The sequence below is a fragment of the Lissotriton helveticus genome, chromosome 11 (assembly GCF_964261635.1).
Source record: "Lissotriton helveticus chromosome 11, aLisHel1.1, whole genome shotgun sequence".
NCBI lineage: Eukaryota > Metazoa > Chordata > Amphibia > Caudata > Salamandridae > Lissotriton > Lissotriton helveticus.
This window is the reverse complement of record NC_136072.1, coordinates 1,204,169,466-1,204,194,859: the sequence shown is the minus strand read 5'-3', so window position 1 is coordinate 1,204,194,859 and position 25,394 is coordinate 1,204,169,466. Positions and strand designations below refer to the sequence as shown.

Genomic DNA, 25,394 nt, shown 5'->3' with positions numbered 1-25,394 from the left:
TGCGCTCAGTGCCCCATGAGTATAGTGTGATGAAGTGGGCCCCAGGCTGGCGGACGCACTCCGGTGTGGCTGTTTCTTGGTGCCATGGTCTTATCCACAGCATGGCGCATGGTTTCTGGAACAGCCTGCAGCGCCGAGAGGCTCTGGGTGGGCGCTAATGAACTCACAACAAAGTGTGACATTTGAATAGACACTCAACCCTCTAGGAGGAGGACCAGGAGAGACACATAATAAGGGCATCGCTGAGGTATGGGAAGAGACATAACCTCCTCGTAAGACTGTAAATGAGGTGTTTGGAGACCCGAAGAAGGCCCCGAGCACTGCAGGCAGGGCCTCTGGAATTATGCGTCATGAAGGACCGAATATGGTCGCAGAGATGACTGCATTGTGCGGTAAGAAAAGTTAAATCAACCGGCGCGAGATGGCACATTTTGTAGCAGCATCACTTCATTATATTGTAATTTTTACCCATAGTGACCCTGTCTTGGCAAAGGATTCCCCTAATCTGAAAGAGACACGTTAGTGATAGATTCCTTACCTTAGAATATCCCCAGGCGTCAGAATGGATCCGGACATTTTTGCGTAGCAGTACCCTTGCGCGTCGGTAGGCGTCGTCTGCGGCTCCGCGTCCGTCGTCGGCGTCATGGGCGCCGTGATGACGTCGTCGGAGTACTTAGACGCCGCCTCCGCGTGCTGACGTCAGTTCTTCTTTTTTCCGCGCCAGCAGCGCAGATCCGGAAAAAGTGGTACCTTAGTCACTTTTTGACTAAACTTTTTTGATCTTTTGATCATCCTTTTTCAAAGTCTTCGACTCCGAACGGTGCCGGTAGGGATGCCAGGTTTCAAGCTCTGTGAGGATTGCGACCGACTGATGTCGGTCACCGACCCTCACCGTCTGTGTCTCCACTGCCTCGGCGTCGATCACGACGACAAGACCTGCTCCGACTGTCGGGCCCTGACTTCGAAAGCTAGGCGGAAGCGGTCCCGTGAGCGGCTCGAACTCCGGCAGTCGGCCCCGCGCCGAGAACGGTCCCGGTCCGGACGGAGGTCGAGGGACCGGTCGCGGGAGAGGAGCCATCGGAGCTCCGGGAGTCGACATCAATCCTCCGGGTCGAAGTCGACAGGTAAGCACAAGAAGTCGAAGAGACGTCATCGCTCTTCCGACTCCCCCGCGACGCGGCCGGGAGTTCTGGTGACACCGCCCACGCGGCTCCGTCGGAGTCTCAGGTGCCGCGTCCGGCCTCATACCCTCCGGTCCCTGGGCCTAACGCGGCGCCGGAGGAGATCGAGCGGTTCCTCATGGCCATGAGGTCCCTCTCTCCTCAGACGGGCTCCGCGGTGCCTCCGGGCCCAGCGGACCCGTCTGGGGGGGCCTAGCGGTTCGGGGGCTTCGGTCCCGACGCCGTCGGGTGCTTCGGCTCCGACGCCGCCGGTGCCTTCGGGCTCGGCGCCGCAGGGCCCCAATGGATCCGGGTCGCCGCCGGTGGACTTAACGACCTCCCTGGAGCCGACCCCCCAGGTGTCACCCCCCGCGCCGCCCTCGGGCGGCGCCGTCCCCGATGCCTCCCTCGACCCGGTTCCGGTGCCGGAGCGGTGCCGCAGGGCGCCGCTTCAGACGCCGTTCGGAGAGTTTACTTTCCATGAACCGGCCCCATCATTTTCTCACCCTGAGTATCAGGAGATGGGTGATGAGGAGTATTGGGAGGGGTCTGAGGACCCTCTGACATGTGCATGTCAGTCCCAGGAGGACTGGACAGGTGAACTTGGGGATGCCAGTGGCCTGGACACTTCGCCCGACACTGGCTTTGTCTCACCTCCTACCGTGGCTACGGAGGAGGGGGCAACCTATAGTGTGGTGTTGATGAGGGCAGCCAAGGCCTTGGGCGTTGAGCTCCCCGTCGCGGCCGTGAGGACTAACCTCCTCACTGAGGTCCTTAAGCCGCAGTTATGCTCAGCTGAGCCTCTGCTGCCGTTTAACGAGGCCTTGACCGACGTTCTTTTGGGCACTTGGTCCAAGCCCGCTACAGGTTCGCCTGTAGATAGGAACGTGGCCAGATGCCACCGCCCGGCTCCGGGTGACCCATGTTTCCTGTCCACCCACCCCACTCCCGAGAGCCTGGTCATCCAGGCCTCCAGTTCCCAGAACGCATTCCCGTCGGCCCCGCCGGACAGGGAATCCAAGAGGTACGAGCAGTACGGTAAAAAGATCTTCTCCTCCCTTAGTCTGGGACTGCGGTCTTCCAACACCGCATGCCTCTTGGGCCGCTACACCCACTCTCTGTGGGATACGGTTGCAGAAGTGCTGCCAGAGTGTCCGTTGGAGGTACGGGCCAAACAAGGCCAAGCCCTTGTGGAGGGCCGGGATGCAGACAGATATTCTATCCGGTGTGGGCTGGATACCACCGACTCATTAGGTAGAGCATTGGCAACGACAGTGGCGGTCAGACTTGGCCTGGTTGAGGTCCGCCAACTTTTCGGCCGATGTCCAAAACACACTGATGGACATGCCGTTTGATGGCCGTCGCCTTTTTGGCGACAAGGCAGACCATGCGCTTGAGCGCTTTAAGGACTCCAGGGCTACGGCCAAGTCCTTGGGCCTCTCGGCCCCGCGCCAGCAATCGGCTGCCTTTCACTCCTTTTGTTGCCACGGAAGGGGTGTACCCGCACGTGCTGCCAGCCACGCTCCGCAGGGTAATACCCAACGCGGTGGCGGCCGTGGAAACCGCCGTGGCGGCGGTCGGGTTCAACGGCGAGGTCAGTCCACTCCTTCCCCCTCAGCATCCGCCTCAAAACCCTCCTAGTCCGTGCTTTCAGGCCCATGTGACGCCAGTGGGGGGCAGGGTTCGCCATCACCACCTCCACGGGCACACTGTCACGTTGGACAGGTGGGTGCTGCAGATCGTCCGAAGAAACTACTCCCTCCCCTTCGAGGCGACTCCTCCAGCCATGCCACCGCAGAACCACCGTGTATCGGGGGATCATTTGCGACTTCTGCAGGAGGAAGTTACGGCCCTCTTGGCCAAGGGGGCCATCGAGCGTGTTCCTGGGCCTTCTGGTACCCAAGAAGGGCAAAGGGGGCCTACGCCCTATCTTGGACCTAAGTTCAAAATGCTGACTCTGGCTCAGGTCTTAGCTGCCCTGGACCCAGGAGACTGGATGGTAGCGTTGGACTTGCAGGACGCTTATTTCCACATCCCCGTCCTGCCGGCCCACCGGCACTACCTGCGGTTCACGGTTGGCCACGAGCACTTTCAGTATACCGTGCTCCCCTTCGGCCTTACCAGCGCCCCACGGGTGTTCACAAAGGTGATGGCGGTGGTGGTAGCTCATCTGCGCAGGTTAGGGGTTTCAGTCTTCTCCTATCTCGACGACTGGTTGTTGAAGGCGGGCTCACCCCAGACAGTCGTCAGCCACCTCCAGACTACGGCCGACCTCCTGCACTTGCTGGAGTTCTCCATCAACGTGCCGAAGTCACACCTGTGCCCCTCTCAGAAGCTCCTCTTCATCGGAGCGGTTCTCGACTCGGCGCGGTTTCGGGTTTATCTACCCGAACAGCGGGTCCGGGATATTCAGGCTCTGATTCCGATATTTCAGCCTTTATCCCGGGTCTCGGTCAGGTTGACGCTGCGGCTTCTGGGGCTGATGGCCTCCTGCACCCTTCTGGTGCATCACGCCAGGTGGCAGATGCGGGCTCTGCAGTGGGACCTGAAGTTTCAGTGGGCCCAGCATCAGGGCAACCTGTCTGACCACGTCCTGATCTCGGAGGGCACAGCTGCAGTGGTGGCTCACGGACCGCGATTGGGTCAGCGGCAGATACCTCTCCCTTCCCCAACCGGAGCACGTAGTTGTGACGGACGCGTCTCTCCGGGGCTGGGGAGGCCACATGGGAGAGGCGGAGATCAGAGGCCTCTGGTCTCCGGCGGAGGCCCGGCACCACATCAACCTTTTGGAGTTGCGGGCATTCGTCTAGCACTAAAAGCATTCCTCCCCTCTGTCCGGGGGAGTGTAGTGCAGGTGTTCACGGACAACACCACCGCCATGTGGTACTCCAACAAACAGGGCGGGGTGGGGTCGTGGACCCTTTGCCAGGAGGCTCTGCGCCTCTGGCAGTGGCTGGAACATCAGGGCGTGACCCTGGTGGTTCAACACCTGGCAGGTTCTCTGAACGCCAGGGCGGACGAGCTCAGCCGTCGGTGCATGATGGATCACGAATGGCGTCTTGAACTCGGATGTGGCGCAAGACCTCTTTCAGCGATGGGGAGAGCCTTGGTTAGATCTATTCGCCACCGAAGAGAACGCGCAATGTTATCAGTTCTGCACGTTGGAATTTCCAAGGCGGCACTCGCTCGGAGACTCTTTTCGTCGCGAGTGGAGTTGCGGTCTGTTGTACGCCTTTCCGCCTATACCAATTCTGCCCAGAGTGCTGAAGAAGATCAAGCGTCATCCTTGTGGCTCCGGACTGGGCACGAAGGTACTGGTATCCAGAGCTACTCAGTATGTCAGTCAATCCCCCAGTTCGTCTGCCTCTTCAGGAGGACCTTCTGTCGCAGCAGCAGGGGACGGTCCTCCACCCGAACCTGTCCAGTCTCCACCTCCATGCTTGGAGATTGAGCGGCGACAGTTGAGGCCATTTGACTTGCCTCCTGAAGTCTGTAACGTCATTCTGGCAGCCAGGCGTCCCTCCACAAAGTCGGTATACTCCTGCAGGTGGAACAGATTTGTGGCATGGTGCACAGCAAAGGCTGTGGATCCTCTTGCTGCCCCTCTTTCAGAGGTTCTTCTCTTCCTTCTTTCTCTTGCCCAGCAGGGCTCTGCTCTGGGCACTATCAAAGGCTACCTTTCTGCCCTTTCAGCCTTTCTGAGGCTGCCTGATCAACCTTCTTTGTTCAAGTCCCCTATTGTAAACAGATTTCTAAAGGGCATCACACACACGTTCCCTCCTGTTCCATTTGTGATGCCTCAGTGGGACTTGAACCTTGTTCTTACATTTCTGATGTGCGCTCCCTTTGAGCCACTTCACAACTGTCCTCTCCGCCTTCTAACTCTGAGGACTGCTTTTCTGGTTGCCATCACCTCTGCCAGGAGAGTGAGTGAGCTCCAGGCTCTTTCTTGTACTCCACCTTTCCTTTCTGTCCATCCGGACAAGGTTGTGTTGCGTACTAAGCCATCTTTCCTGCCCAAGGTTGTCACAGCCTTCCACATCGGGCAGTCCATCACCTTGCCAACCTTCTTTCCGCCTCCGCACCCCTCTAAAGAGGAAGAGCGGCTCCACCGTCTGGACCCAAAACGTGTGCTCTCATTTTACTTGGATCGCACACGCCAGTTCCGGGTGGATGGCCAACTCTTTGTTGGTTACGTGGGCGCTAAGAAGGGGAAAGCTGTGCACAAGAGGACCATCTCCCAGTGGATCATCTTGTGTATCCAGGCATGTTACTCCTTGGCTAAAAAGGAGCCCCCTGTTGGATTGCGGGCTCATTCCACCCGAGCCACGGCGACTACCACTGCCCTGGGCCGGGGAGTGCCCTTACAAGACATCTGTCAGGCAGCCACGTGGGCGTGACTGCACACGTTTGCAAGACACTACTTCCTGGACAGCCAAGTCCGGAGGGATGGCTTCTTTGGCCGTTCCGTCCTCTGGGACTTTCTGGTGTGATTATTGGTTCGCAGAACCACCACCGGGGTTGGTATTGCTGGGGTATCTATTCTAAGGTAAGGAATCTATCACTAACGTGTCTCTTTCAGATGCACAAGTTACTACTTGTGTAACGATATATCTGTACGAGACATTAGTTAGTATTAGATTCCTTACCGACCCACCCATCCTCCCCGTTCTGCGAACCGATATCTAGGGTTAGGGTTGTCCCCTTTGAGGGCCCTAGTTTCAATGGCACCAGTGTTGGTTTTTAACATGGCTCAGCGCTTCTGGCGCGGAAAAGCTTTGTCTAAGAACTGACGTCAGCACGCGGAGGCGGCGTCTAAGTACTCCGACGACGTCATCACGGCGCCCACGACGCCGACGACGGACGCGGAGCCGCAGATGACGCCTACCGACGCGCAAGGGTACTGCTACGCAAAAATTTCCGGATCCAGTCTGACGCCTGGGGATATTCTAAGGTAAGGAATCTATCACTAACTAATGTCTCTTACAGATATATCGTTACACAAGTAGTAACTTGTGCATTAGTTCCATTTTAACCCTGAAATCCAGCGGCAAGCGTCTGACAGGTGACGTCATCCTTCGCACAGGTCCCCACTGCACAGCGACACGCGCTGCAGTGTTTATAGTAACTTTGGATCCGTTTGAGCTAGAAACATTTTATTTGTTAAAATCTGATCATTATGCAGCAGATGATGGAGTATACAGCAAATCCATAATTACGAAAAAATACAGTGGAGGGAAAAAGCGAAGTTCCAGTGGCCCTGATTGTAGGACGAGGGGGACAGGAATATGGGGTGGGTCTTTGTAAGAGGTCCCAGCAGGCCCGCCGGGGGCCCGGAGCACTATAGGGCGAGGGGGACAGGAATATGGGGTGGGTCTTTGTAAGAGGTCCCAGCAGGCCTTGCGTGCCGCTCAGAGCTGTATAGTAAGAGGGGATGAAAGCGAGTTTCTGTGGGGTATGACCCCGTTGTCTCTAAGCTGAACTTTGCTTACTAGTAAGATTTTTTAATCTACTCGAGTTTATGAACATTGACTGTTTATTTTCACTATCAACATATAATTCAATAATGGGTGTTTGCTTCTGGAATGGCCTTGTACTTGAATAACCCCTGCTGTGTGCAGATGCTGGCCCCCCCATCTCTGGATGGATCCGAAGCCTCCGCATCATTGCACAAGTATTTTAGTAAAATAGTAATCCTTCCGGGAGTGACAGCGCTGCGCTATACAAAAGCTGATTGATTGATTGGTTTAATTGAGTGATTGATGGACTGGTGACCTCATCTGCCAGTGATCTGGATCTGCAGAACCACATCTGATATGTGACGGGTCTTGTTTTTTTACCTTACAGTGACGGCACCCTAAACCCAAACGGGGTGCGCTTCGGCAGCGCTGAAATCTACAACATTGGTAGGTGCTCACTGTTTACCTGTGCAGTTATTTGTCTGTCTAGAGTACGTTTACTCTCTGTTGCAAGGTGTTTTATGACATGGCAAAACCATGGGTATTTCTCTTTCTTTCATTTCTTGTTTAACTTTTACTTTAGATATTTCCTTATTTTTTAAATTGTTTTTCTCAGTTAACACGCAACTCTGGTTACTACAAGCTCTCCTCATGGTTCGGCTGCTAGATGCTGCTACACATACAGTCTTCCAATGTAAAAACAAAATCTGAAACAGACTATTAGCTATAGATTCCTTACCTTAGAATTACCCCCAGGCATCAGACTGGATCCCGAAAAATGTTTTCATAGCAGTACCCCTGCGCCTCGATAGGTGGTGTTGGTCGACTTTGCGTTCTTTGTCTGCGTCATGGTGGCCGGGATGACGTCACAGTATCCAATTAGACGCCGCCCTCGCGTTCTGACGTCAGTTCTTTTTCTTTTTCTGCGCCAGCCAGCGCAGATCCGGAAAGAGAGGTACATACTGTCACTTTTTGACTGTTATTTTGCGACTTTTGTCGACTTTTTTTTTTGGACTCGTCTTGACTCCTAGTGCACTGGGGATGCCACGTCAAACCGGCTTCAAGGCTTGTGACTCCTGTTACAAACTGATGTCTGTTACGAACCCGCACCTTGTGTGCATTTGGTGCCTGGAGTGCGACCATGTGCCAAAGTCATGGTCCATTCTGCACCACACGAGGTCCCGTTCAAGTGGGAGGTCACGGGACCGGTCGCAGAGACGTCACCACCACTCGTCATCGGGTTAGTGGAAGCACAAAAAGAAGGCAAAGAAGCATCGTCGCTCTTCGCATTCTCCTCGTCCGTCAGCCGACACGACGCGGGAGGAGAATGGTGCTCGGTCTGTGGTGCTGCCTGCAGAGCCAGCTGGGTCGGCTCCGAGCTTCCCACCCTTTCCGGGAGCCAGAGCAACCCCTGCACAACTTTGTAGCTTTTACGAAGCCATCCCCACCATCTTTGGGCAGCCCGACTCCGCCGGCGTGCCTTCGGGCCCCGCGGACTCGGTTGGGGGCTCTAGGCCATTCTCTACGTGAGGAGACCACCACACTCTACACTAGGAGACTGCCGCACTCTTCACGAGGAGACCCCGCCCAGCAGACCCGGCAGCAAGAAAGCCCCATGGTTCACCGACGAACTCAAGAGCTCCAAGAAGAACTGCCGAGCCCTCGAGAAAGTCTGGAGAAGGGAACAAACACCGGACAACATGACCACCCTCAAGCTTGCCACCCGGAAGCACCACCAACTGATCCGCGCCACCAAGAAAACTGCATTCAAGGACCGACTGGACAACAACTCACACAACTGCAAGGAACTCTTCAACATCGTGAAAGAGCTCTCCAACCCCAACGCCGGAAACAACGACATCACCCCATCGCAAGACCTCTGCAATTCCCTCGCCTCCTACTTCCACAACAAGATCGCGGACATACACAACAGCTTCAGCATTCGACCATCGCACACAACGACCGCTGCAACGCCGCCCACCACCACCCTCCGCGCCTGGACTCCGATCAGCACCGATGACACCGTCCGCATGATGAACTCCATCCACTCCGGATCTCCGACCGACCCCTGCCCTCACCACGTCTTCAACAAGGCCGACGCTGTCATCGCACCCCACCTGCGGGACATCATCAACACCTCCTTCGACACCGCCACCTTCCCGGAGAGCTGGAAGCACGCCGAACTCAGCGCTCTACTAAAGAAAACAACAGCGGACCCCACCGAACTCAAGAACTACCGCCCCATCTCGCTCCTCCCGTTTCCAGCCAAAGTCATCGAGAAGACCGTCAACAAACAGCTGGCCGCCTTCCTCGAGACGAATGGATCCCTCGACCCCTCACAGTCTGGCTTCCGAGCCAACCACAGCACCGAGACCGCCCTCATCGCTGCCACCGATGACATCCGAGCCCTGATGGACAACGGAGAAACAGCGGCCCTCATCCTCCTAGACCTCTCCGCGGCATTCGACACTGTCTGCCACCGCACCCTAGTGCAGCGCCTCAGCAGCGTCGGAATTCAGGAGAAGGCACTGGAATGGTTTGTCTCCTTCCTCGACGGAAGAACACAGAGAGTCCGTCTACCACCGTACAAGTCAGAGGCCACCGAAGTCATCTGCGGCGTCCCTCAAGGATCCTCGCTGAGCCCCACCCTCTTCAACGTCTACATGAGCCCCCTCACGCCCATCGCACGCCAACACAACCTGAACATCATCTCCTACGCCGATGACACCCAGCTGATCCTCTCCCTGACCAACGACCCCGCCGCTTCCAGAGCCAACCTTCACGAAGGGATGAAAGATGTAGCCGAGTGGATGACGACCAGCCGCCTCAAACTGAACTCAGACAAGACGGAAGTCCTCATCCTGGGCTCCTCGCCCTCCGCCTGGGACGACTCCTGGTGGCCCCCCGCCCTGGGCACCGCACCCAAACCGACAGACCACGCACGCAACCTGGGCTTCATCCTGGACTCCTCCCTCTCCATGACCAGACAAGTAAACGCCGTCTCCTCGTCATGCTTCAACATCCTGCGCATGCTACGGAAGATCTTCCGGTGGATCCCCACCGAGACCAGGAAGACGGTCACCCAGGCCCTCGTCACCAGCCGACTGGACTACGGCAACGCCCTCTACGCCGGAACCACCGCCAAGCTCCAGAAGAGACTCCAGCGGATCCAGAACGCCTCAGCAAGACTCATCCTCGACATCCCCCGAAGCAGCCACATCTCCGGACATCTGAGAGACCTGCACTGGCTCCCCGTCAACAAGAGAATCACCTTCCGTCTCCTCACCCACGCACACAAAGGCCTACACGATCTAGGCCCGAGCTACCTCAACAACCGCATCAACTTCTACGCTCCCAAACGCCACCTCCGATCAGCCAGTCACGCCTTCGCCGCCGTCCCCCGCATCCAAAGAACGACAACAGGAGGAAGGTCCTTCTCCCACCTGGCCGCCAAGACCTGGAACTCCCTCCCGACCGACCTGCGCCTGACCCAAGACCACCTCTCCTTCAGGAAGAAGCTCAAAACCTGGCTGTTCGAGCAGTAGCAGCACCCCCCCCCCCTAGCGCCTTGAGACCCTCCGGGTAAGTAGTGCGCTCTATAAATGTCCTTGATTGATTGATTGATTGACTGCCACACTCTTCACTAGGAGTCTGCTACACACTCGACATGAGGAGACCGCCACACTCTTCATGAGGAGACCGCCACACTCTTCATGAGGAGACCGCCACACTCTTCATAAGGAGACTGCCACACTCTTCATAAGGAGACCGCCACACTCTTCATGAAGAGACCGCCACACTCTTCACGAGGAGACCGCCACACTCTTCACGAGGAGACTGCCACACTCTTCACGAGGAGACTGCCACACTCTTCACGAGGAGACTGCCACACTCTTCACGAGGAGACTGCCACACTCTTCACGAGGAGACTGCCACACTCTTCACGAGGAGACTGCCACACTCTTCACGAGGAGACTGCCACACTCTTCACGAGGAGACTGCCACACTCTTCACGAGGAGACTGCCACACTCTTCACGAGGAGACTGCCACACTCTTCACTAGGAGACTGCCACACTCTTCACTAGGAGACTGCCACACTCTTCATGAGGAGACCGCCACACTCTTCACTAGGAGACTGCCACAATCTCCACGACATGAGGAGACCGCCACACACTCGACAAGAAGAGACCGCCACACACTCGACATGAGGAGGCCGCCACACACTATGTGAGGATACCGCCATACCCTACACGAGGAGACCGCCACACACTACACAAGGAGACCGCCACACACTACACAAGGAGACCGCCACACACTCTACACAAGGAGGCCGCCACACCCTACATGAGGATACCGCCATACCCTACTTGAGGAGACGGTCACACTACACAAGGAGACCGCCACACACTACACAAGGAGACCGCCACACACTACACAAGGAGACCGCCACACACTACACAAGGAGACCGCCACACACTACACAAGGAGACCGCCACACACTACACAAGGAGACCGCCACACACTACACAAGGAGGCCGCCACACCCTACATGAGGATACCGCCATACCCTACTTGAGGAGACGGTCACACTACACAAGGAGACCGCCACACACTACACAAGGAGACCGCCACACTACACAAGCCGACTCATTTGCCTTCACTCACAGTACAATGTCAAACTAATTTGTTTACAATATTGTCATTAATAATGAAAGGATGCTGCCAGTATAAGAGAAAGTCTCTTTTCAGAATATTGAGATCACTGTTACCGGAAGGGATTGTGTGAAAAGGCACATTCCTCAGTCCATATTGACATAGATATTCAGCCCTAGTAGAAGATGCAGCTAGAAGCTTCTTTAGTGGTTTGCTCGTATTTCTGCTAAACTCTCTTTTTTGAGTGCCTAAACTTAAAAATCACTATCTGTCCAATGTAGGTGGCCCTGCTATTAGCCATTACTTGTAATAATTTCCAAACGGGGGGGCAGAAGGGGTACCCATTGGTGATTCCATTGAGCTGTCAAAAAGTGTTAAAATAAGAAATAGTTGTGCATCAATACGACCACGTGCTTGTCTTGTAGCTGGTAAAGGATGCTGTTTTTGTACGCTTAACGCAGGTATGGCCGTGGGGGTCTGACCAAACGTGGCTTTACGAGGTAAACCATTCTGCAGCAGAAATGAGCATTGCTGGATGACAGTAAACTTGGTATTCAGATGAGAAGTTTTTAGAAATTATTCTATAATGCTTAATTAACTTGTGCACTATATGAATGGAATGAGTAACATCAGGTCCATTTGTCCGCTGTGTTCGACCGTGCCGCGTACGTCTCCCTACTCAACTGCGCGGCTCAAGGCTTCGAGTACAGGTGATGCTCCTCAAATGGTTCAGGTCCTTCCTGGTCACCAGAAGCCAATGAAGACAGGGGGTGCCCGCCTCTTTCATTTAATCCAGTTTCTACCAAGGAGGTCCTCACAGCTGTATCCCTCACCTCCTACTTGGAGTCCAGCAAGTTGTAAATCAGCTTCCAGGCCAAGGGGCCAGAGCAGAGCTTCTATGGTTCTATTGGTCCATCAGTAATTATGTCAGAAATCTGGATCTTGAGTGCACTTTGTGGTGCCACATTGGGGCTTCTCACAGGAGATGGGGGAACTGAGGTACGAGGGGGGGCACCCTGTAAAAAAAAAAACACAGAAGCGCCAATCACTGCAGGAATCACACTGGATTCAGGAGTGTGTTGGTGTTTGCCCTGTGGTGAAATATCTTCAAATCTCCAGAGCATCCAGCAATGTGGCCTGGTCCGCACTCTGAGAAGCCACAAATAAGCGGCCCTGAGACTTCTTCAACGTCTGGGCTCTCATGTAGACCCCCCTGCACTGCTGATGGACCAGCATCTCCCTATGCGGCGTGCGAAGAAATCTTGGATCTGAAAAGCTTTTCAACACCCTCACTTCATAATCATGGAGAGCAGGGTTTTGCAGTCCAACTCCCAGACTATGACACTGGCAGCATGCCCTTAACTCCTCTCCAGCCACCTGCCCTTCACTGAAGCTAAACACCCCTCCCAGCCCCCTGCCCTTCACTGAAGCTCTGAGGACCAGCCCTGCAGTCCACTCTCAGTCCAAGGATTACTGGTGGACTCTTTGGCGTTGTGTGCACAGTTCATCCTCCTCTGTCCATCGAGGTGTAATTTGTTGCCCTGGTCTTGTATTGGTCACCTGGGCTACTCTTGGGGTGCTACTTATTCTGTCTCAGGGTAACAAATGAATGAATGACACATTTCGCAGTGGCCGCCATGTTTTTAAAGTTGAATGTCTGCCATGGACCCTGTTGTGGGCGGTAGGGTGCCATGCCTCTTATGCATCTATAAGACTGGCCCCAGCATGTTGAACCCATTGCTTCCTTGTGCTCTTATCTTTCAGTTGAGGCCTTCGAGGAGGTGGAGGACAGCCTCTGTGTCCCTCAGTACCGGGCGGATGGCGAGGAGCGAGTGATCCTTTTCCTGAAAATGGCCACCAATGAGGTGTTCAGCCAAGGGTTGGTGAAGAGGATCAGGGAAGCGATACGCAAGGCTCTATCAGCACGACACGTTCCTGCTCTTATTCTGGAAACCAAAGGCATTCCGGTGAGTTTGGACCAACTTTGCACTTTGTGTAAATGAACAACAAATCTCACAGTGGAAGTTCTTAAAATCTGGTTAGAGTGCTAGATGATTGCGACGTCAAATCAGTAAAGTTACTTTAAAAATTACCTTGTAAAGCAGTAGCCAAAGTGCAGGACACATCGGCTGCCATTTGTTCCTCTTCAAAACAACATTTTGTCTCCTCCTGAGAATGAGTGCTGCGGCAACAAATGATGAATGGAATGCTGAATGAATCAAACATTCACCCCCTGTCAAGAGATCTGGGTTTAATCCATCGTTCTTTTGCTCACTTCGCCCCCTCAGTTTGGACCAAACCATATGCAAATCAGTCCGGACCCTGTGCCTCATGGAACAGTCCAGCCTGAACTGCCAAGCTGGGTCCTCCGTGGACCGGAAACAAACATTCTGGGGTGAATGTTTGACATTGTTTAGCATTCTGTCCATCAGTTGTTCTTTTTGCATTTATCACCCCGAGTGGGACAGTTATGCTCAGACGTGAGTCTCGTGCTCTCCATGCTGCTGGATTCAAGCTATCCTTGCTGATGAGGGGTGAAACCCTGAAACCGGTCCTTGGATGCTTGTTTCCAGTACAGGGAGGACCTGGCTTGGCAGTTCGGGCTGGACTGTTCCCAATGGGCGAAGGGTCAACATTGATTTGCATATGGCTGGGTTCAAACGGGAATGGCATGGTGAGCAAAAACCGATGGATTTAGGCCCAGACCTCTGTACTGGGGTGAATGTATGACATTGTTCAGCATTCTGTCCATCAATATTTTTTGTAATACATTTTTGTATTATTTTGTATTTTTATTTTCTTATCATATCTCTTTATTGAGTATTTGTCGACAGAGGAATAACAGTCCAATCAGCAGTATCAGGTCATTATAAACATACATAGTAGAAACAGACTCTCACGTTTCCCACAAGTTGAAAGCTCGACAACATCATAAGTCTACATCACTACATTCAATTGCAGCTACACTCCCGCACATGGCAATTGCAGAGGACCTCATCCCTGACTCAGCATATAAGCCACCCCTGTATTTATTCCTGCGGCCCCAAATCTTTTCCCACTTACGGGGACCACCACGACTCTCGTAGATGACCCTTTCCGCCACCTTACAACAGTCCATCTCTCTTTCCAGCCCTTGAGCTGTGCTGGTGATTCTGCTCTCCATAATCTCAATGTTCCTCTCGGCCACCATGAGGCCTAGGGTGACCCACATCTGTGGCCTCCCACACATTCAGAAGACACCACCTCTCCGAGGGGGAAGCCTCCCCTCCACCCACACTTTACACAGGCCACCACTGAGGTCCAATAAGTCTGTATTACGGGACAGTCCCAAAGTAAGTGGTAGAAGGTGCCCTCGCCCCCACATCCCCGCAATCAAGCCAAATCAAGCCTCTTTCCCATCTTGACTAATGTATTGCAAGATATATGTTATGTTATGTACATTTTTATAGCGCACGACTCACCCGGGGGCTTCTCGGCGCTTCCATAGTGATTGGAGGCTGATGGATGAAACCAGAGTCAAGTTGCTACATGAGTTCAAACCAGAAAGGCTTTTAATTGTTTCCTGAAGATGCTATAAGAAGTACATTCACGCAGGGCAATAGATTCCAGTACCGTGGGGCTAGGTACGAGAAGCTTTGCCCCCAGTGTGACTAAGACGTATCGGGGGACCTTTAAGAGAGATAAAGAATTAGATCTGAGGTTTCGACCAGATACCTGTTTGGTAAATTTCTTTTGCAGATAATAGGGGCCTTTGCCGTTTAAGGCATTGTAGGTGAGGCAGCCGATCTTAAAGATGGATCGCTTACTCACTAGTAACCAGTGAAGCTCTCTCAGCAAGGGATCTGAGGGGAACCTGCCGGGCGATTCCGAATCATTCTTGCTGCGGTATTTTGAATCACTTGCAATTTAGCAAGTAACGTCTCGCCTACTTCAGCCAACAGTGCGTTTCCATAGTCCAGGCGACTAATCACCATAGCCTGGTCCAGGGTTCTGCGGTGTTTGGTGGACAGATAGCGCAAAATCTTACATAGGAGACGAAGGCTATAATAACAGGAGCTAGTAATGGCCGCAATGTGTTCTTTCATGGATAGTGTCTGATCAAGTTTTAGTCCAAGATTTTTCACAGATTGTTTGGGGAAGGGGGCAGCTCCCAGCTGAGACGGCCATCCGTCCAAATGGTTGAAGCTTTCCCCATTAGCATAACTTCAGTTTTACTAGGATTCAACTGAAGGTTTTCTCAGCTTCTATGTTGGAACCGATTGTAAACATACGCTGAGTATCGTCAGCATATGAAATTACATAGGCCCTGTGCAGTATCTTGAGATGCACCAGGCGAACTCGGAGCCTGATTGCCACCTCTTTGGGCGAGGCTAGGGTTTCCTGTCAGTCTTTGTCCTTTATGTCTCCAGTATCCGCTTCCAGCGTTTGGACGAGCTGAAGCAATGCGTCTGGTGCATTGTTGGTTCCGTGTTTTATACGTTATACGTTAATGAGATCGATTTGCATGCCAGTTAGTCATCCAGTAGTCTGGCTTCCAACGGGGATGCTTCCGGAAGGGCCTCCCTTTAGGGATCACCGTCATTAAAGGCGTGGCAGACCTGAAGATATCGAAAGGACTCTGAGGCAACTAGGTCTTATTCACGCTGAAAATCGAGAAACAGTGCTCCACCTCTCCAGAGATCTCTAACCCTGGAGATACCTATCAGAACCCGTTAATCAAAGCCGAATCTCCGGCCTAACGTGGCCAGAGTCCCACAGTGGTGTGGACTGTGTGATCTTACCTTCCCAGGCCAATGTTTTGAGGTTTTTGTGCCACAGTTGAACTGTAAGCGCTCTCGGTTCCGTAAGAGTAATATTTTGGGGAGGTGTACAGGCGTTGTTTGTAGCCATGTGGTTGTAATGCATAACGGTCCATAGAGTATGCCTGGTTGTTAGGTTTTGTTATGTTAATATAACTTATTAAGCGCATAAATACCCGAAGGTGTCTTGGCACTAGGAACTACAGTAAGCCATGGAGATTCTTGCCTTAATTCAGGAATAGTGAACTGACAAAGAGTTAAGAAGGACTTGCACAGCTTGGTAAATTCGAGTGTTAACAGTCGTTATGGTCTGTGGCGTGCTCCCAGAGATAAACGCTGTCTGAGCCGTCCAGCGTGAATAACAGAAGACTACTCCAAGGCTTCCCCAGCTTGGAGGGAGGCTCCCCGGTGCACAGCACTGAAATGACTAAAAAGTCTTTAAAGTTTATACACAGTTCATCACACAGTAAAGTCTGCAAACTTGGAAGGGTCCACATTTTTAATCAATCTCATTAGCTTCATGAGTGCTTCATAGTTATTTGAAAAGTAGTTTCACAATGATGTATCAACATGCTTCATCCAAAATAAACGATCCCAATGCATTTCGGGCTGAAAAACAGCCCTTCTTCAGGGGAATGCTGTGGCTGATCACATCCAGATAACGACCGGGTGACGAAAACGTTAGTCCAACTGTGTGGAATCCCTCATTCCGTGACCGCCTAGAAAGTAGTCTTAATTCAGGAATAGCCATGTCTTCAGACTCTTTCTGAATAAGGCTAATGAACTTGCAGACCTGATGTTCATAGGAAGCGTATTCCAGAGCTTTTGCAGTGCCATAGCCAATGCTTCGTCCCCCCCAGCTAGAGGTGCGAATCCTGGTAACCATCATAAGTTTGGTGCCAGTAGATCGAAGCTGTCTACCCGGGCAGTACCAAGACAAAATGTTCCTTAGGAACATCAATCCCATATTGTTCAAGGCCTTACAAGCTAGGCATAGCGTCTTAAACTTCACACGACTTGCTAAAGGAAGCCAGTGGAGTCTACGTATTTCGGTCTAGACTGACTCGTACTTGGGCAGATTTAGGAGGAGTCTTACGGCTTCATTCTGCACCATTTGCAGTTTTTTCTGATGTTGTTTTTGCATATTCAGGTACAACCCATTGCAATAATCAAATTTCGATAATACTAGTGCAGTCACCACCGACTTCCTAGAATCCATAGGGATATAAGGAAGAACCTTGCTTAGTTTCTTGAGCAAGTAAAAAGTGGTGGAAACCGTAGCATTTGATTGCTGGGCGAATGTTTGTTTCTTATCGATTAGAATCCCAAGATTTGTTGCCTTTTCCACTGGTTTAGACAACTCTCCCATCTCTGTAGATCACCAGAGGCAATCCCATCTTGGTTGGAGGTGCAGAAAATCATTATTTCGATTTTCTCCGTATTGAGTTTAAGACAATGCTTGCCCATCCAGCTGTTCACTTCCTGCATACAGTTTCTAGAATGCAGTAGAGGAGAGACTTTCTCTTTATACGCCCCTACGACAATCTGCGTGTCATCGGCATACGATGTTAAGCCGAAATGCTGGATCAGTGGACCCAACTCCGACATGTAGATATTAAAAAGGGAGGGCTCCCACCCTTTTTTTCTCTTTTTGTTAACGGGGTGGTATCTTTTTTGTTAAATGTTTGACTATCTGGGAATTAGAATCTCAGACAAATTGAGCTGGAAACCACATATTGATAAAATGGCCCTGAACCACAAGTGGGTTGTAGGAGTGATATCTAGGCCAATTGCCCCGCCCTTGTGATTTATGCTGCTAAGGCCGTAGGTGCAGCACTATACGGTGCTGAACTCTGGGGCTTTGAGAAAGTTGATGAAATTGTAAAGGCAGAAAATACATTTTTTAGAGAACTGGTTTCGCTCCCCCAGGGAACACCCACAAAGCCATTATTGAGCGACCTGGGACGTCGCTCTTTGAAGGATCTTCCCACCCTACGCCCTCTTCTCTTCTGGGCCCGCCTTTGGCGCCCACCTGAGCTATCTAAATACGCCAAAGGCCTAAGAGAAGTCATGAATCTTGAGGGATCTCAGAAGATTAGTTGGCTATCTAATATAAAAAAGCTCCTTCTGTTATTGGGATTTAGAGAAGCCTGGGAGTTGAATAAGTCTGACATTAAGGGCGCTTACTGGGCTTGGATTGACAGCCAGGAAAACAGCAATCCCAGCCTAGGTAGACTGACCAACAAGTTTCGCTTGCACAAACAGGTTCCCAGCCTAGAACCCTATCTAGATTTTATACCGAAACCCAGGGATAGGGCCCTCTACATGCAGTTTATATTGGGTACGCTGCCTGTCCGCGAATATACTAATAAATGGAAGCCTCCCCACCAAACTACCTCAAGCTGCCCACACTGTGAAATAGCGGTTGAAAGCGTCCCGCACCTTATGGTCACATGCCCTGCATATACTAATCCGAGAACAAGATGGTTAAAACCTATTTGTTGACAACTAAGAACCAGGAATCACAGCGAAGCAATTAGAATAATGCAAGCAGATACTAACACAACACTGGCGGTGTAGAGAAAAACTGTTATGTTTACAGGAAAGTAGACGGTTTTGGATTAGGAGTTTTGGCGGGCAGAACCAAGGTTCCCTAAGGTTCAGGTTGCCACTCAAGGGGCACCACCAGTGGCAATAGGGCGGCTGAGTGCAGGGTGCCATTGTTAGCCAGTGAGGTACCTCGGTTGGGGGCTGCTCACAGGCAAACCACTCTGCCTCGGAGCTGAGCTCCTAGGGTTAAGGTAAGGGCAAAGGGGTTCCCAGGTTGGCACCAAGTTCACGCCACCAGCGGTCCAGGGGAGGCCGGGTGCAGGGTGCTCAGGAGGTGGCAGGAGCCCGGTGCAATCCTATGGAGGACTTCAGTCGTGGAAAATAACTGCAGGCTGTAGCCAGAAGACTGGACGAAAGGAACCAATGAGTGGAGGATGAAGATGAAGAGTTCCTGGACACCAGGACACCGTCGGTCGGGCACCTCGGTATTCAGGAGATGTGGGTACAGGAGTGTCTTTTTGTGTAGGGTTCTTCTCACCGGTTCCGGTCGCGGTTGGGGGGGACCCTTCAGGATGAGGCTGCAAGCGTCAAGGAGAATGTCGGTGGACGTCGTCCAACGCTGGATAACAGGTCAGGCTTGCTGGGGGGACCTCGCTGGGGTGTTGGGCCATTCGGGCCGTGGGCTTCGGGTGCAGAATAGTGGGGACTCGCCGATACGGCTGCATCTTGAGTCCTGGCTTGGGTTGGTGTTAGACAATTCCAGTGTCTTCTTGTCACGTCGAATCTGAAGAGGCAAGATTCGGGGGTGCCCCTAAATACTAGATTCAGGGGTGTTACAGGGGTGTGCAGGTTGGGACCAATGGGTCCCTTCCCTGGGGTGTCTACCCCCCTTAGTATGCAACCCTCCAGTGGTAGGGGGGCATAAGCCTTTTCCTGATTGGAAGGGTCCCCCATCTAAAAGATGGTGGGGACCGAGATGTAGGATTCACCCTGCCTCCCTCACCTGAGGAGTCAGTTTGGCAAAGGTGCCGGTTCTTGTGACAAAATGGGGGTCAGAACCAGTGGGAGCCAGTTGCAGGAAGCAGCAAAAGGCTGGGGTAGCTAACAAAGGCAGCTGATCTTTGAAGGTCCCTCTTCGTGGACCCTGCCCATCCTGGGGGAGGAGTGACATCAGTGCCCAGGATGTGCTTTGTTCCAGACCCAGAGAGCGGACAGCTCTCATCCCAGGGATCCAGAAACCTGTCTGGTGGTGGCAGAAGGCTGGGAGCCAGTCAGGAACCGCACCAGGGTTGGTCATTTTTCAGGGATATCTCTAAGATGCCCTCTGTGTGCATTTTTCATTAAATCCCCCACTGGCATCCGTGTGGGTTTAATGTGCTGAGAAGTTTGAAATCAAAATTCCCAGATTTCGGTAAAGCCGTCATGAAGCTGTGAAGTTCGTGTTGACAAAGTCCGGGCCCATGCGCTCAAAATGACCCACTGCGCTTACCGTATCTGTGAATGGCACAGGCACTGTAGGGGCATATTGCTCATGCAGCTATGCCCTCACCTGGGTATGGCACACCCAGCCTTTAGGCCTGTAAGGCCTGCTTGAGGGGGGACTTACCAATGCCACAGGCAGTGTTGGTGGGTGTGGAACACAGGGATGTGTGCCATGTTGACGCTTTAGTTTGGTCTGCACCAAAACACCCAGTCTGTATTGGCAGAGTGGGGGTGGTACGGTGAGGGGTCTCTGAGGGTGGCATAATACATGCTGCAGCCCTCAGAGACCGTCTCTGGCCACAAGGCCCTTGGTACCAGGGGTGACTTATACCAGGGACCTACAGCTGACACAGAGGTGTGCCAATTCTGGGTAACAAAGGTAACAAAGGTACCATTTTGAGAAAGAATACAGGTGCCTGGGCCTGGTAAGAAGGACCTCAGCACACACTCAGTCAAGTCACCGCAGTATTCTGGGTCTGTTCCACCACACCTCTCTCCAGATCGAGAAGGGGCACAGAAGCCCTACAGTGCGCCTGTAGCTGCCCACCATGATGGGGTCTTTACGACAAATACTGGTAAGTTGTCGAAAGCTATACAAGTAGGGCACCGTTTCTTCGGCATCCAGGAAATGTGATACTTTTGACCTTTCAGAATGAAAAGGGTAGGTCCCAGTTGATTTTAGAATTTCCTTCTTTTGGAACAATGATCCTGATCTTTTTTTTGTTTGTTTCTTTTGGGTTTTTAGCAGAGCATATGTAGCTCAGAGGGGCTGCTGAGCGCTTTCCACGGCACAACAATAAATACTAGCCAACATGAGCCAACAAAAGCAGCATTCATCAGTTTGCAAAAGAAGGGAGGGGTAGATAGAGGGAGTTGTATATAAGGGCATGTGCTTCAAACGTTTGTCGAAGGAATTACAATTACAATACAAAGGGTGAATTTATTTTCATAAACTTACAAAAAATACAAATGTACAATTGGTTATACAAATGAACAACATCCAAGGTGGAATTAGAAGGGGAATAAGGGAATATATCAGAACTTGTTGCCGCAAAGATTGTGGGTGCCTTCCTTAGTGAGGCATAAAGTTGAGGGTGAAGGTGGCTGGCTGAGTGTTAAATACTTAGGATTCAGAAAATGAGATTGTCTGAAAGATGAATTCTTTATTTGACTGCCTGTGTAAGTTATTTTTATTGATGCCTTGTAATAGTGTGTAAGAGAGATATTCAAGCTTACCAGTTTTCTTCCTTATATCTATGCAATTTTGGGTTGTGTATTCCCTTTTTGCTGTGATACAGACTGCATTCTATACAATACTTTAAGGTGTACTTAGATGGGTTTGGGTTAGGCTCTTGCCCATAATTGGATGGCTTATTTATCCATTCCAATTTGTTGCTCCAAATTCTGTGGCTTTCTTTTTCTTGTCCTTGTGCTGCCCAGGGATAATTGCTGCTTAACCATAGTCTTGTCATTGAATGAGGTGTATCCTTTCATCGCTGAAGTTAGAACACTATTTTATCCTTTTGCAATTTCTATAGCATTTTACTTTTAGCATTCAATGAAAATGTGTGCTCATTCTGCTCCCCTCGCTGCATCTAGTTGTTTCCTAGACAGTAGAAAAAATAGAATTCCAAAATGGCCACCACAATGCATCTATAAGCATTGTGGTGGCCATCTTGTAACTCTACAGTACAGAATACCAAAAATAGAATTGCAAGATGGCTGTCTGAGGGTACTGGCTGTGCCAGTTCTGGTGCTGCACAAGCACTAGCAAGGTTTTACCAATGATGGTTTTAAACTAGCAACAGAAGCATCAAACCGGGGGGATTCCTGCACCTGTCTCTGACAGTTTTTTGTAAACACGTGTCAGATCTGACTGCCGCCTGCTCTGAAATGTTTGGCGCAGCCTTAAGATTAGAAAGATCTGCAGCCACCCCCGATGAGTCTGATTGCGTTTCAGGTGATAAAAGATTCCTATTTATCTTCAATGTGAACATTGCTTTAGTGGAATACATGACTGCAGTGTGGCTCCCTGGGGTATAGATGGAATGATGGAAGGCTGCTCCCTGGCTGAAAGGCGTGCTATAGTGCACACCTTTCAGCCAGGGAAATGGTCTATGGGTGGAGCCATAAATAGGAGTTCATGGTGTGTGGTTGTTACATGGATGCGGTGCCTGAAGCAGAGTGCCTCATTGGATAGCCACTCCTTTGGATGCGAGGGTGGCAGGTCCCTGGCATGTATGGGAGCTCCTGATGGTAAGATGGTCCCACTGTGGACGCATTATGCAGGATGTTTGTACTGACTCTGCTAATCTTGATGTGTTTTTTCCAGTACACGATCAGTGGGAAGAAGGTGGAAGTGGCTGTGAAGCAAGTCATCGCTGGACGGGACGTGGAGCACCGCGGAGCGTTCTCCAATCCAGAATCCCTGGATCTATATAGAAATATTCCTGAGCTTCAGAACTTCTGAGCTCTTTGAAGACCTGCTTGAGGGCCCCACGTTCCACGTATACAATGAAGTATGCGCCAGAGCAACAGTATTGGAACCCATGGAGCGCTTTAAAGACATTTTGTGCAATGCTTTATAAAATCCTCAAGACTCGCACTTTGTTACTGGGCTCCGCTTGGGATAAAAACCCAGTGGCTCCATTTTCAGGTAGAGGATAAGGTCCTGGGCAACCATAAAAATGTGATCCGTAATGGAATCATTTTTAGTAAAGGCATTTATTTGGTTAAATTTGCACCGGCGTTCCCAGGTTGGCGCTTTAGCTCAACTGGCCTGGCGACGGAGTGTATTTTCTATTGTGTCAAGGGATGTTTTTATGATTAAGTTAAAACTTTTTAATTTTGAAATGTATTTGTTGGTGTTGAGTTGAGATACTATTTTGCTGTTCTAAATGTTTGCTGTCTGTTCTATTTGTGTCTCATTTACATATATCATGACAACAAAGGGTTTGGGCCACAATGTGCTTTTACGCGACACGCAGGCTTTTTTCTCTGGACCTTCGCTTGTCTAGCGCTGTCCGCTGGAGAGCGTTCTTGAAGGATCTTCCTTTACCTGTGGGGGGAGCTCTATTTCTGTTACACTTAGTAAGGTTTGTTCAATCTTTTTTAGTGAGTTCCTGAATCTGTATTCCATTCTTAACCCTGATGATTTAATACTAAATTTGTTACATAATTCCAGAATGTATAGTAATTGTGTATACTGCTTATTTCAAATGTCAATTTATTTTTTTCGTCTATATACATTTTTTACTAAAGTATTCGAATGTGAGTGGTACAGGGTTTTACTTCTGATCTGCATGGTAAATAATGTGGGATACAAAGGATGCTCTGCTTAGTATGTTGAATGGAATCATACTTATCAAATCCTGTGTAGGTATTTTCTGCGAGATACAAAGCCTGAGTTTTACTGACTGGAATTTGGATAAATATTGTTCATGAAGTTTTGAGGGAGATAGTGATGCATGCACAATGTTATTCAGCGTTGTAGCACTTACGTGTCCAGATGCAATTTCAGTGTGCAATAAACAGATCCACTCCCAGTGCCTCTTTCCTGCGTTCCGCGTCCATCCTCTCTTGATTTTCAAGACTGCTGGCTGCTCCTATGTCTTTGTCTTGCTCCACCTTCAACGCACTGTTAGAGGATACAGTGGGGATACCTTGGAGCACCCTGAAGACAGCTGTGGCATTACAAGTCCAGATCAGTGGTATCAGATCACTCCGCCTTGCAACTAAAGGATCATTCAAGGTTTTTGGTAGAAAGATATTTGCAGGAAAATAGGTTGCTGCATATGGTCAACAAACAAATTAGTTATATTTTTTTTAGAAAACACTTATCTACAGAGACTTCTAGCCGGAGATTCCTTACCTTAGAATTATACCCAGGCGTAAGGCTGGATACTGAAACTTTTTTGTGAGCATTACCCCTGCATGCCAGTAGGCGGAGTCATTCGGCTCCATGTGGCATCATTGGCGGTGCCAGAAGTGATGTGTGCGGTGCCTCTATAGAAGCCACCCCAGCGCGCTGATGTCTGTTCTTTTCTTTCCGCACCAGTCAGCACATATCCAGGAAGAAATACCCCTTAGTAAATTTTAACTTTCTTTGATGTTTTGTTGAGGTCTTTTTGAGGTTTTACCTCCTGGTGTGGTAGGATGTCATCGAAGAAGGCCGACTTCAAGCCTTGTGGCACCTGTCCCTGCTCAATGCCGGTGACGGACCTGCACCTTGTAGGCCTTTGATGCCTCAAGCTCAACCACGTTCTGAAGGCCTTATCCTGTTGCTGTGCCATCAACCTGAAGGCCTTGAGGGAGCGATCCCTCAAGCTCCTGGTGGATCGACGTAGACCGCCAGGACAATCCAACTTCCGTGAGCAGTTGTGGTGTCCGAGATCCTTGTCAAACTCTAAGTCGTTTAGCCATTGGGGTAAATCCCACCACAAGAAGAATTCGAAGCAGAAAAACAACTTCACCTCATCCATCGAGCAACAAGACGAGAGAGCGTAAACACTCTAGGGCTGGCACTGTGGTTGAGTTAGCACCTGGGCTGCCTCTGCTCCTTCCTGAGTTTCCAGGAGCCGGACAGATACCCTCCCAACTGCAAGAATTCTGTGAGGCCATGTGCCTCATATCAGGGTGGCTGTTCCATCCGGCGCCCCTTAGGGTCCTGCGGGTTTAGCAAGGGCCGCTACTGGATCCACGCTGGCTGCTCCGGTGCCACTCCAGCCCCAAGGATCCACAAATCGATCCGGATCGGCACCGGTCATGCCACTCTGATCTTCCCCAGCGATCCCGATGCCGACTCTACCGGCGCCGACACCATTCTGATCCCCTACTATTACACGGACTAGAAGGGGTGCCGCCTGATGCCGGCTGGAGCCAAGCCTTCCAGACCGGAGCCTGAGCCCTATTCTTCTGGGCTAGGATTCTGGAAGGAATGGGAGCAGTCGCTGTATCCTGAATAATACCTGCCCCATGACACCAGCATGGACTGGTGTGAGGATTTGCTGCACGCCAGCGGTCTGGATACCTCTCCAGATACTGGCATGCTTTCTCTACCTACTGTGGGTAGGTATGCAGAAGGGAGCTTTAATCGCATTGGTGGTGAACAGGACAGCTGAGGTCCAAGACCTTAACTTGTCCCCGGTGACAGTCATGGCTAACTTCTTGACAGAAGTGCTTCAGCCGGGAGTTTCCCCTTCAGACACGCTTCTCCCCTTTAATGAAAATGAAGCTCTTACTGATGTCCTGCTTGGGACCTGGTCCAAGCCCAACACAGGGGCTTCTGTGA

The 25,394-nt window shown here is 51.3% G+C and overlaps 1 protein-coding gene across 1 annotated transcript in view; it reads left to right on the top strand.

The window, feature by feature from the left end:
• AACS (acetoacetyl-CoA synthetase) overlaps nt 1–23,659 on the top strand; it is a 153,003-nt gene extending 129,344 nt beyond the window's left edge. Inside the window, exons 12-14 of the mRNA XM_078668027.1 lie at nt 7,008–7,066; nt 13,038–13,240; nt 22,437–23,659. Of these exons, the coding sequence (XP_078524153.1) occupies nt 7,008–7,066; nt 13,038–13,240; nt 22,437–22,574 (400 nt within the window). The 3' untranslated portion in view covers nt 22,575–23,659. The remainder of the gene's footprint in view (nt 1–7,007; nt 7,067–13,037; nt 13,241–22,436) is intronic.
• The last annotated feature ends 1,735 nt before the right edge of the window (nt 23,660–25,394 follow it).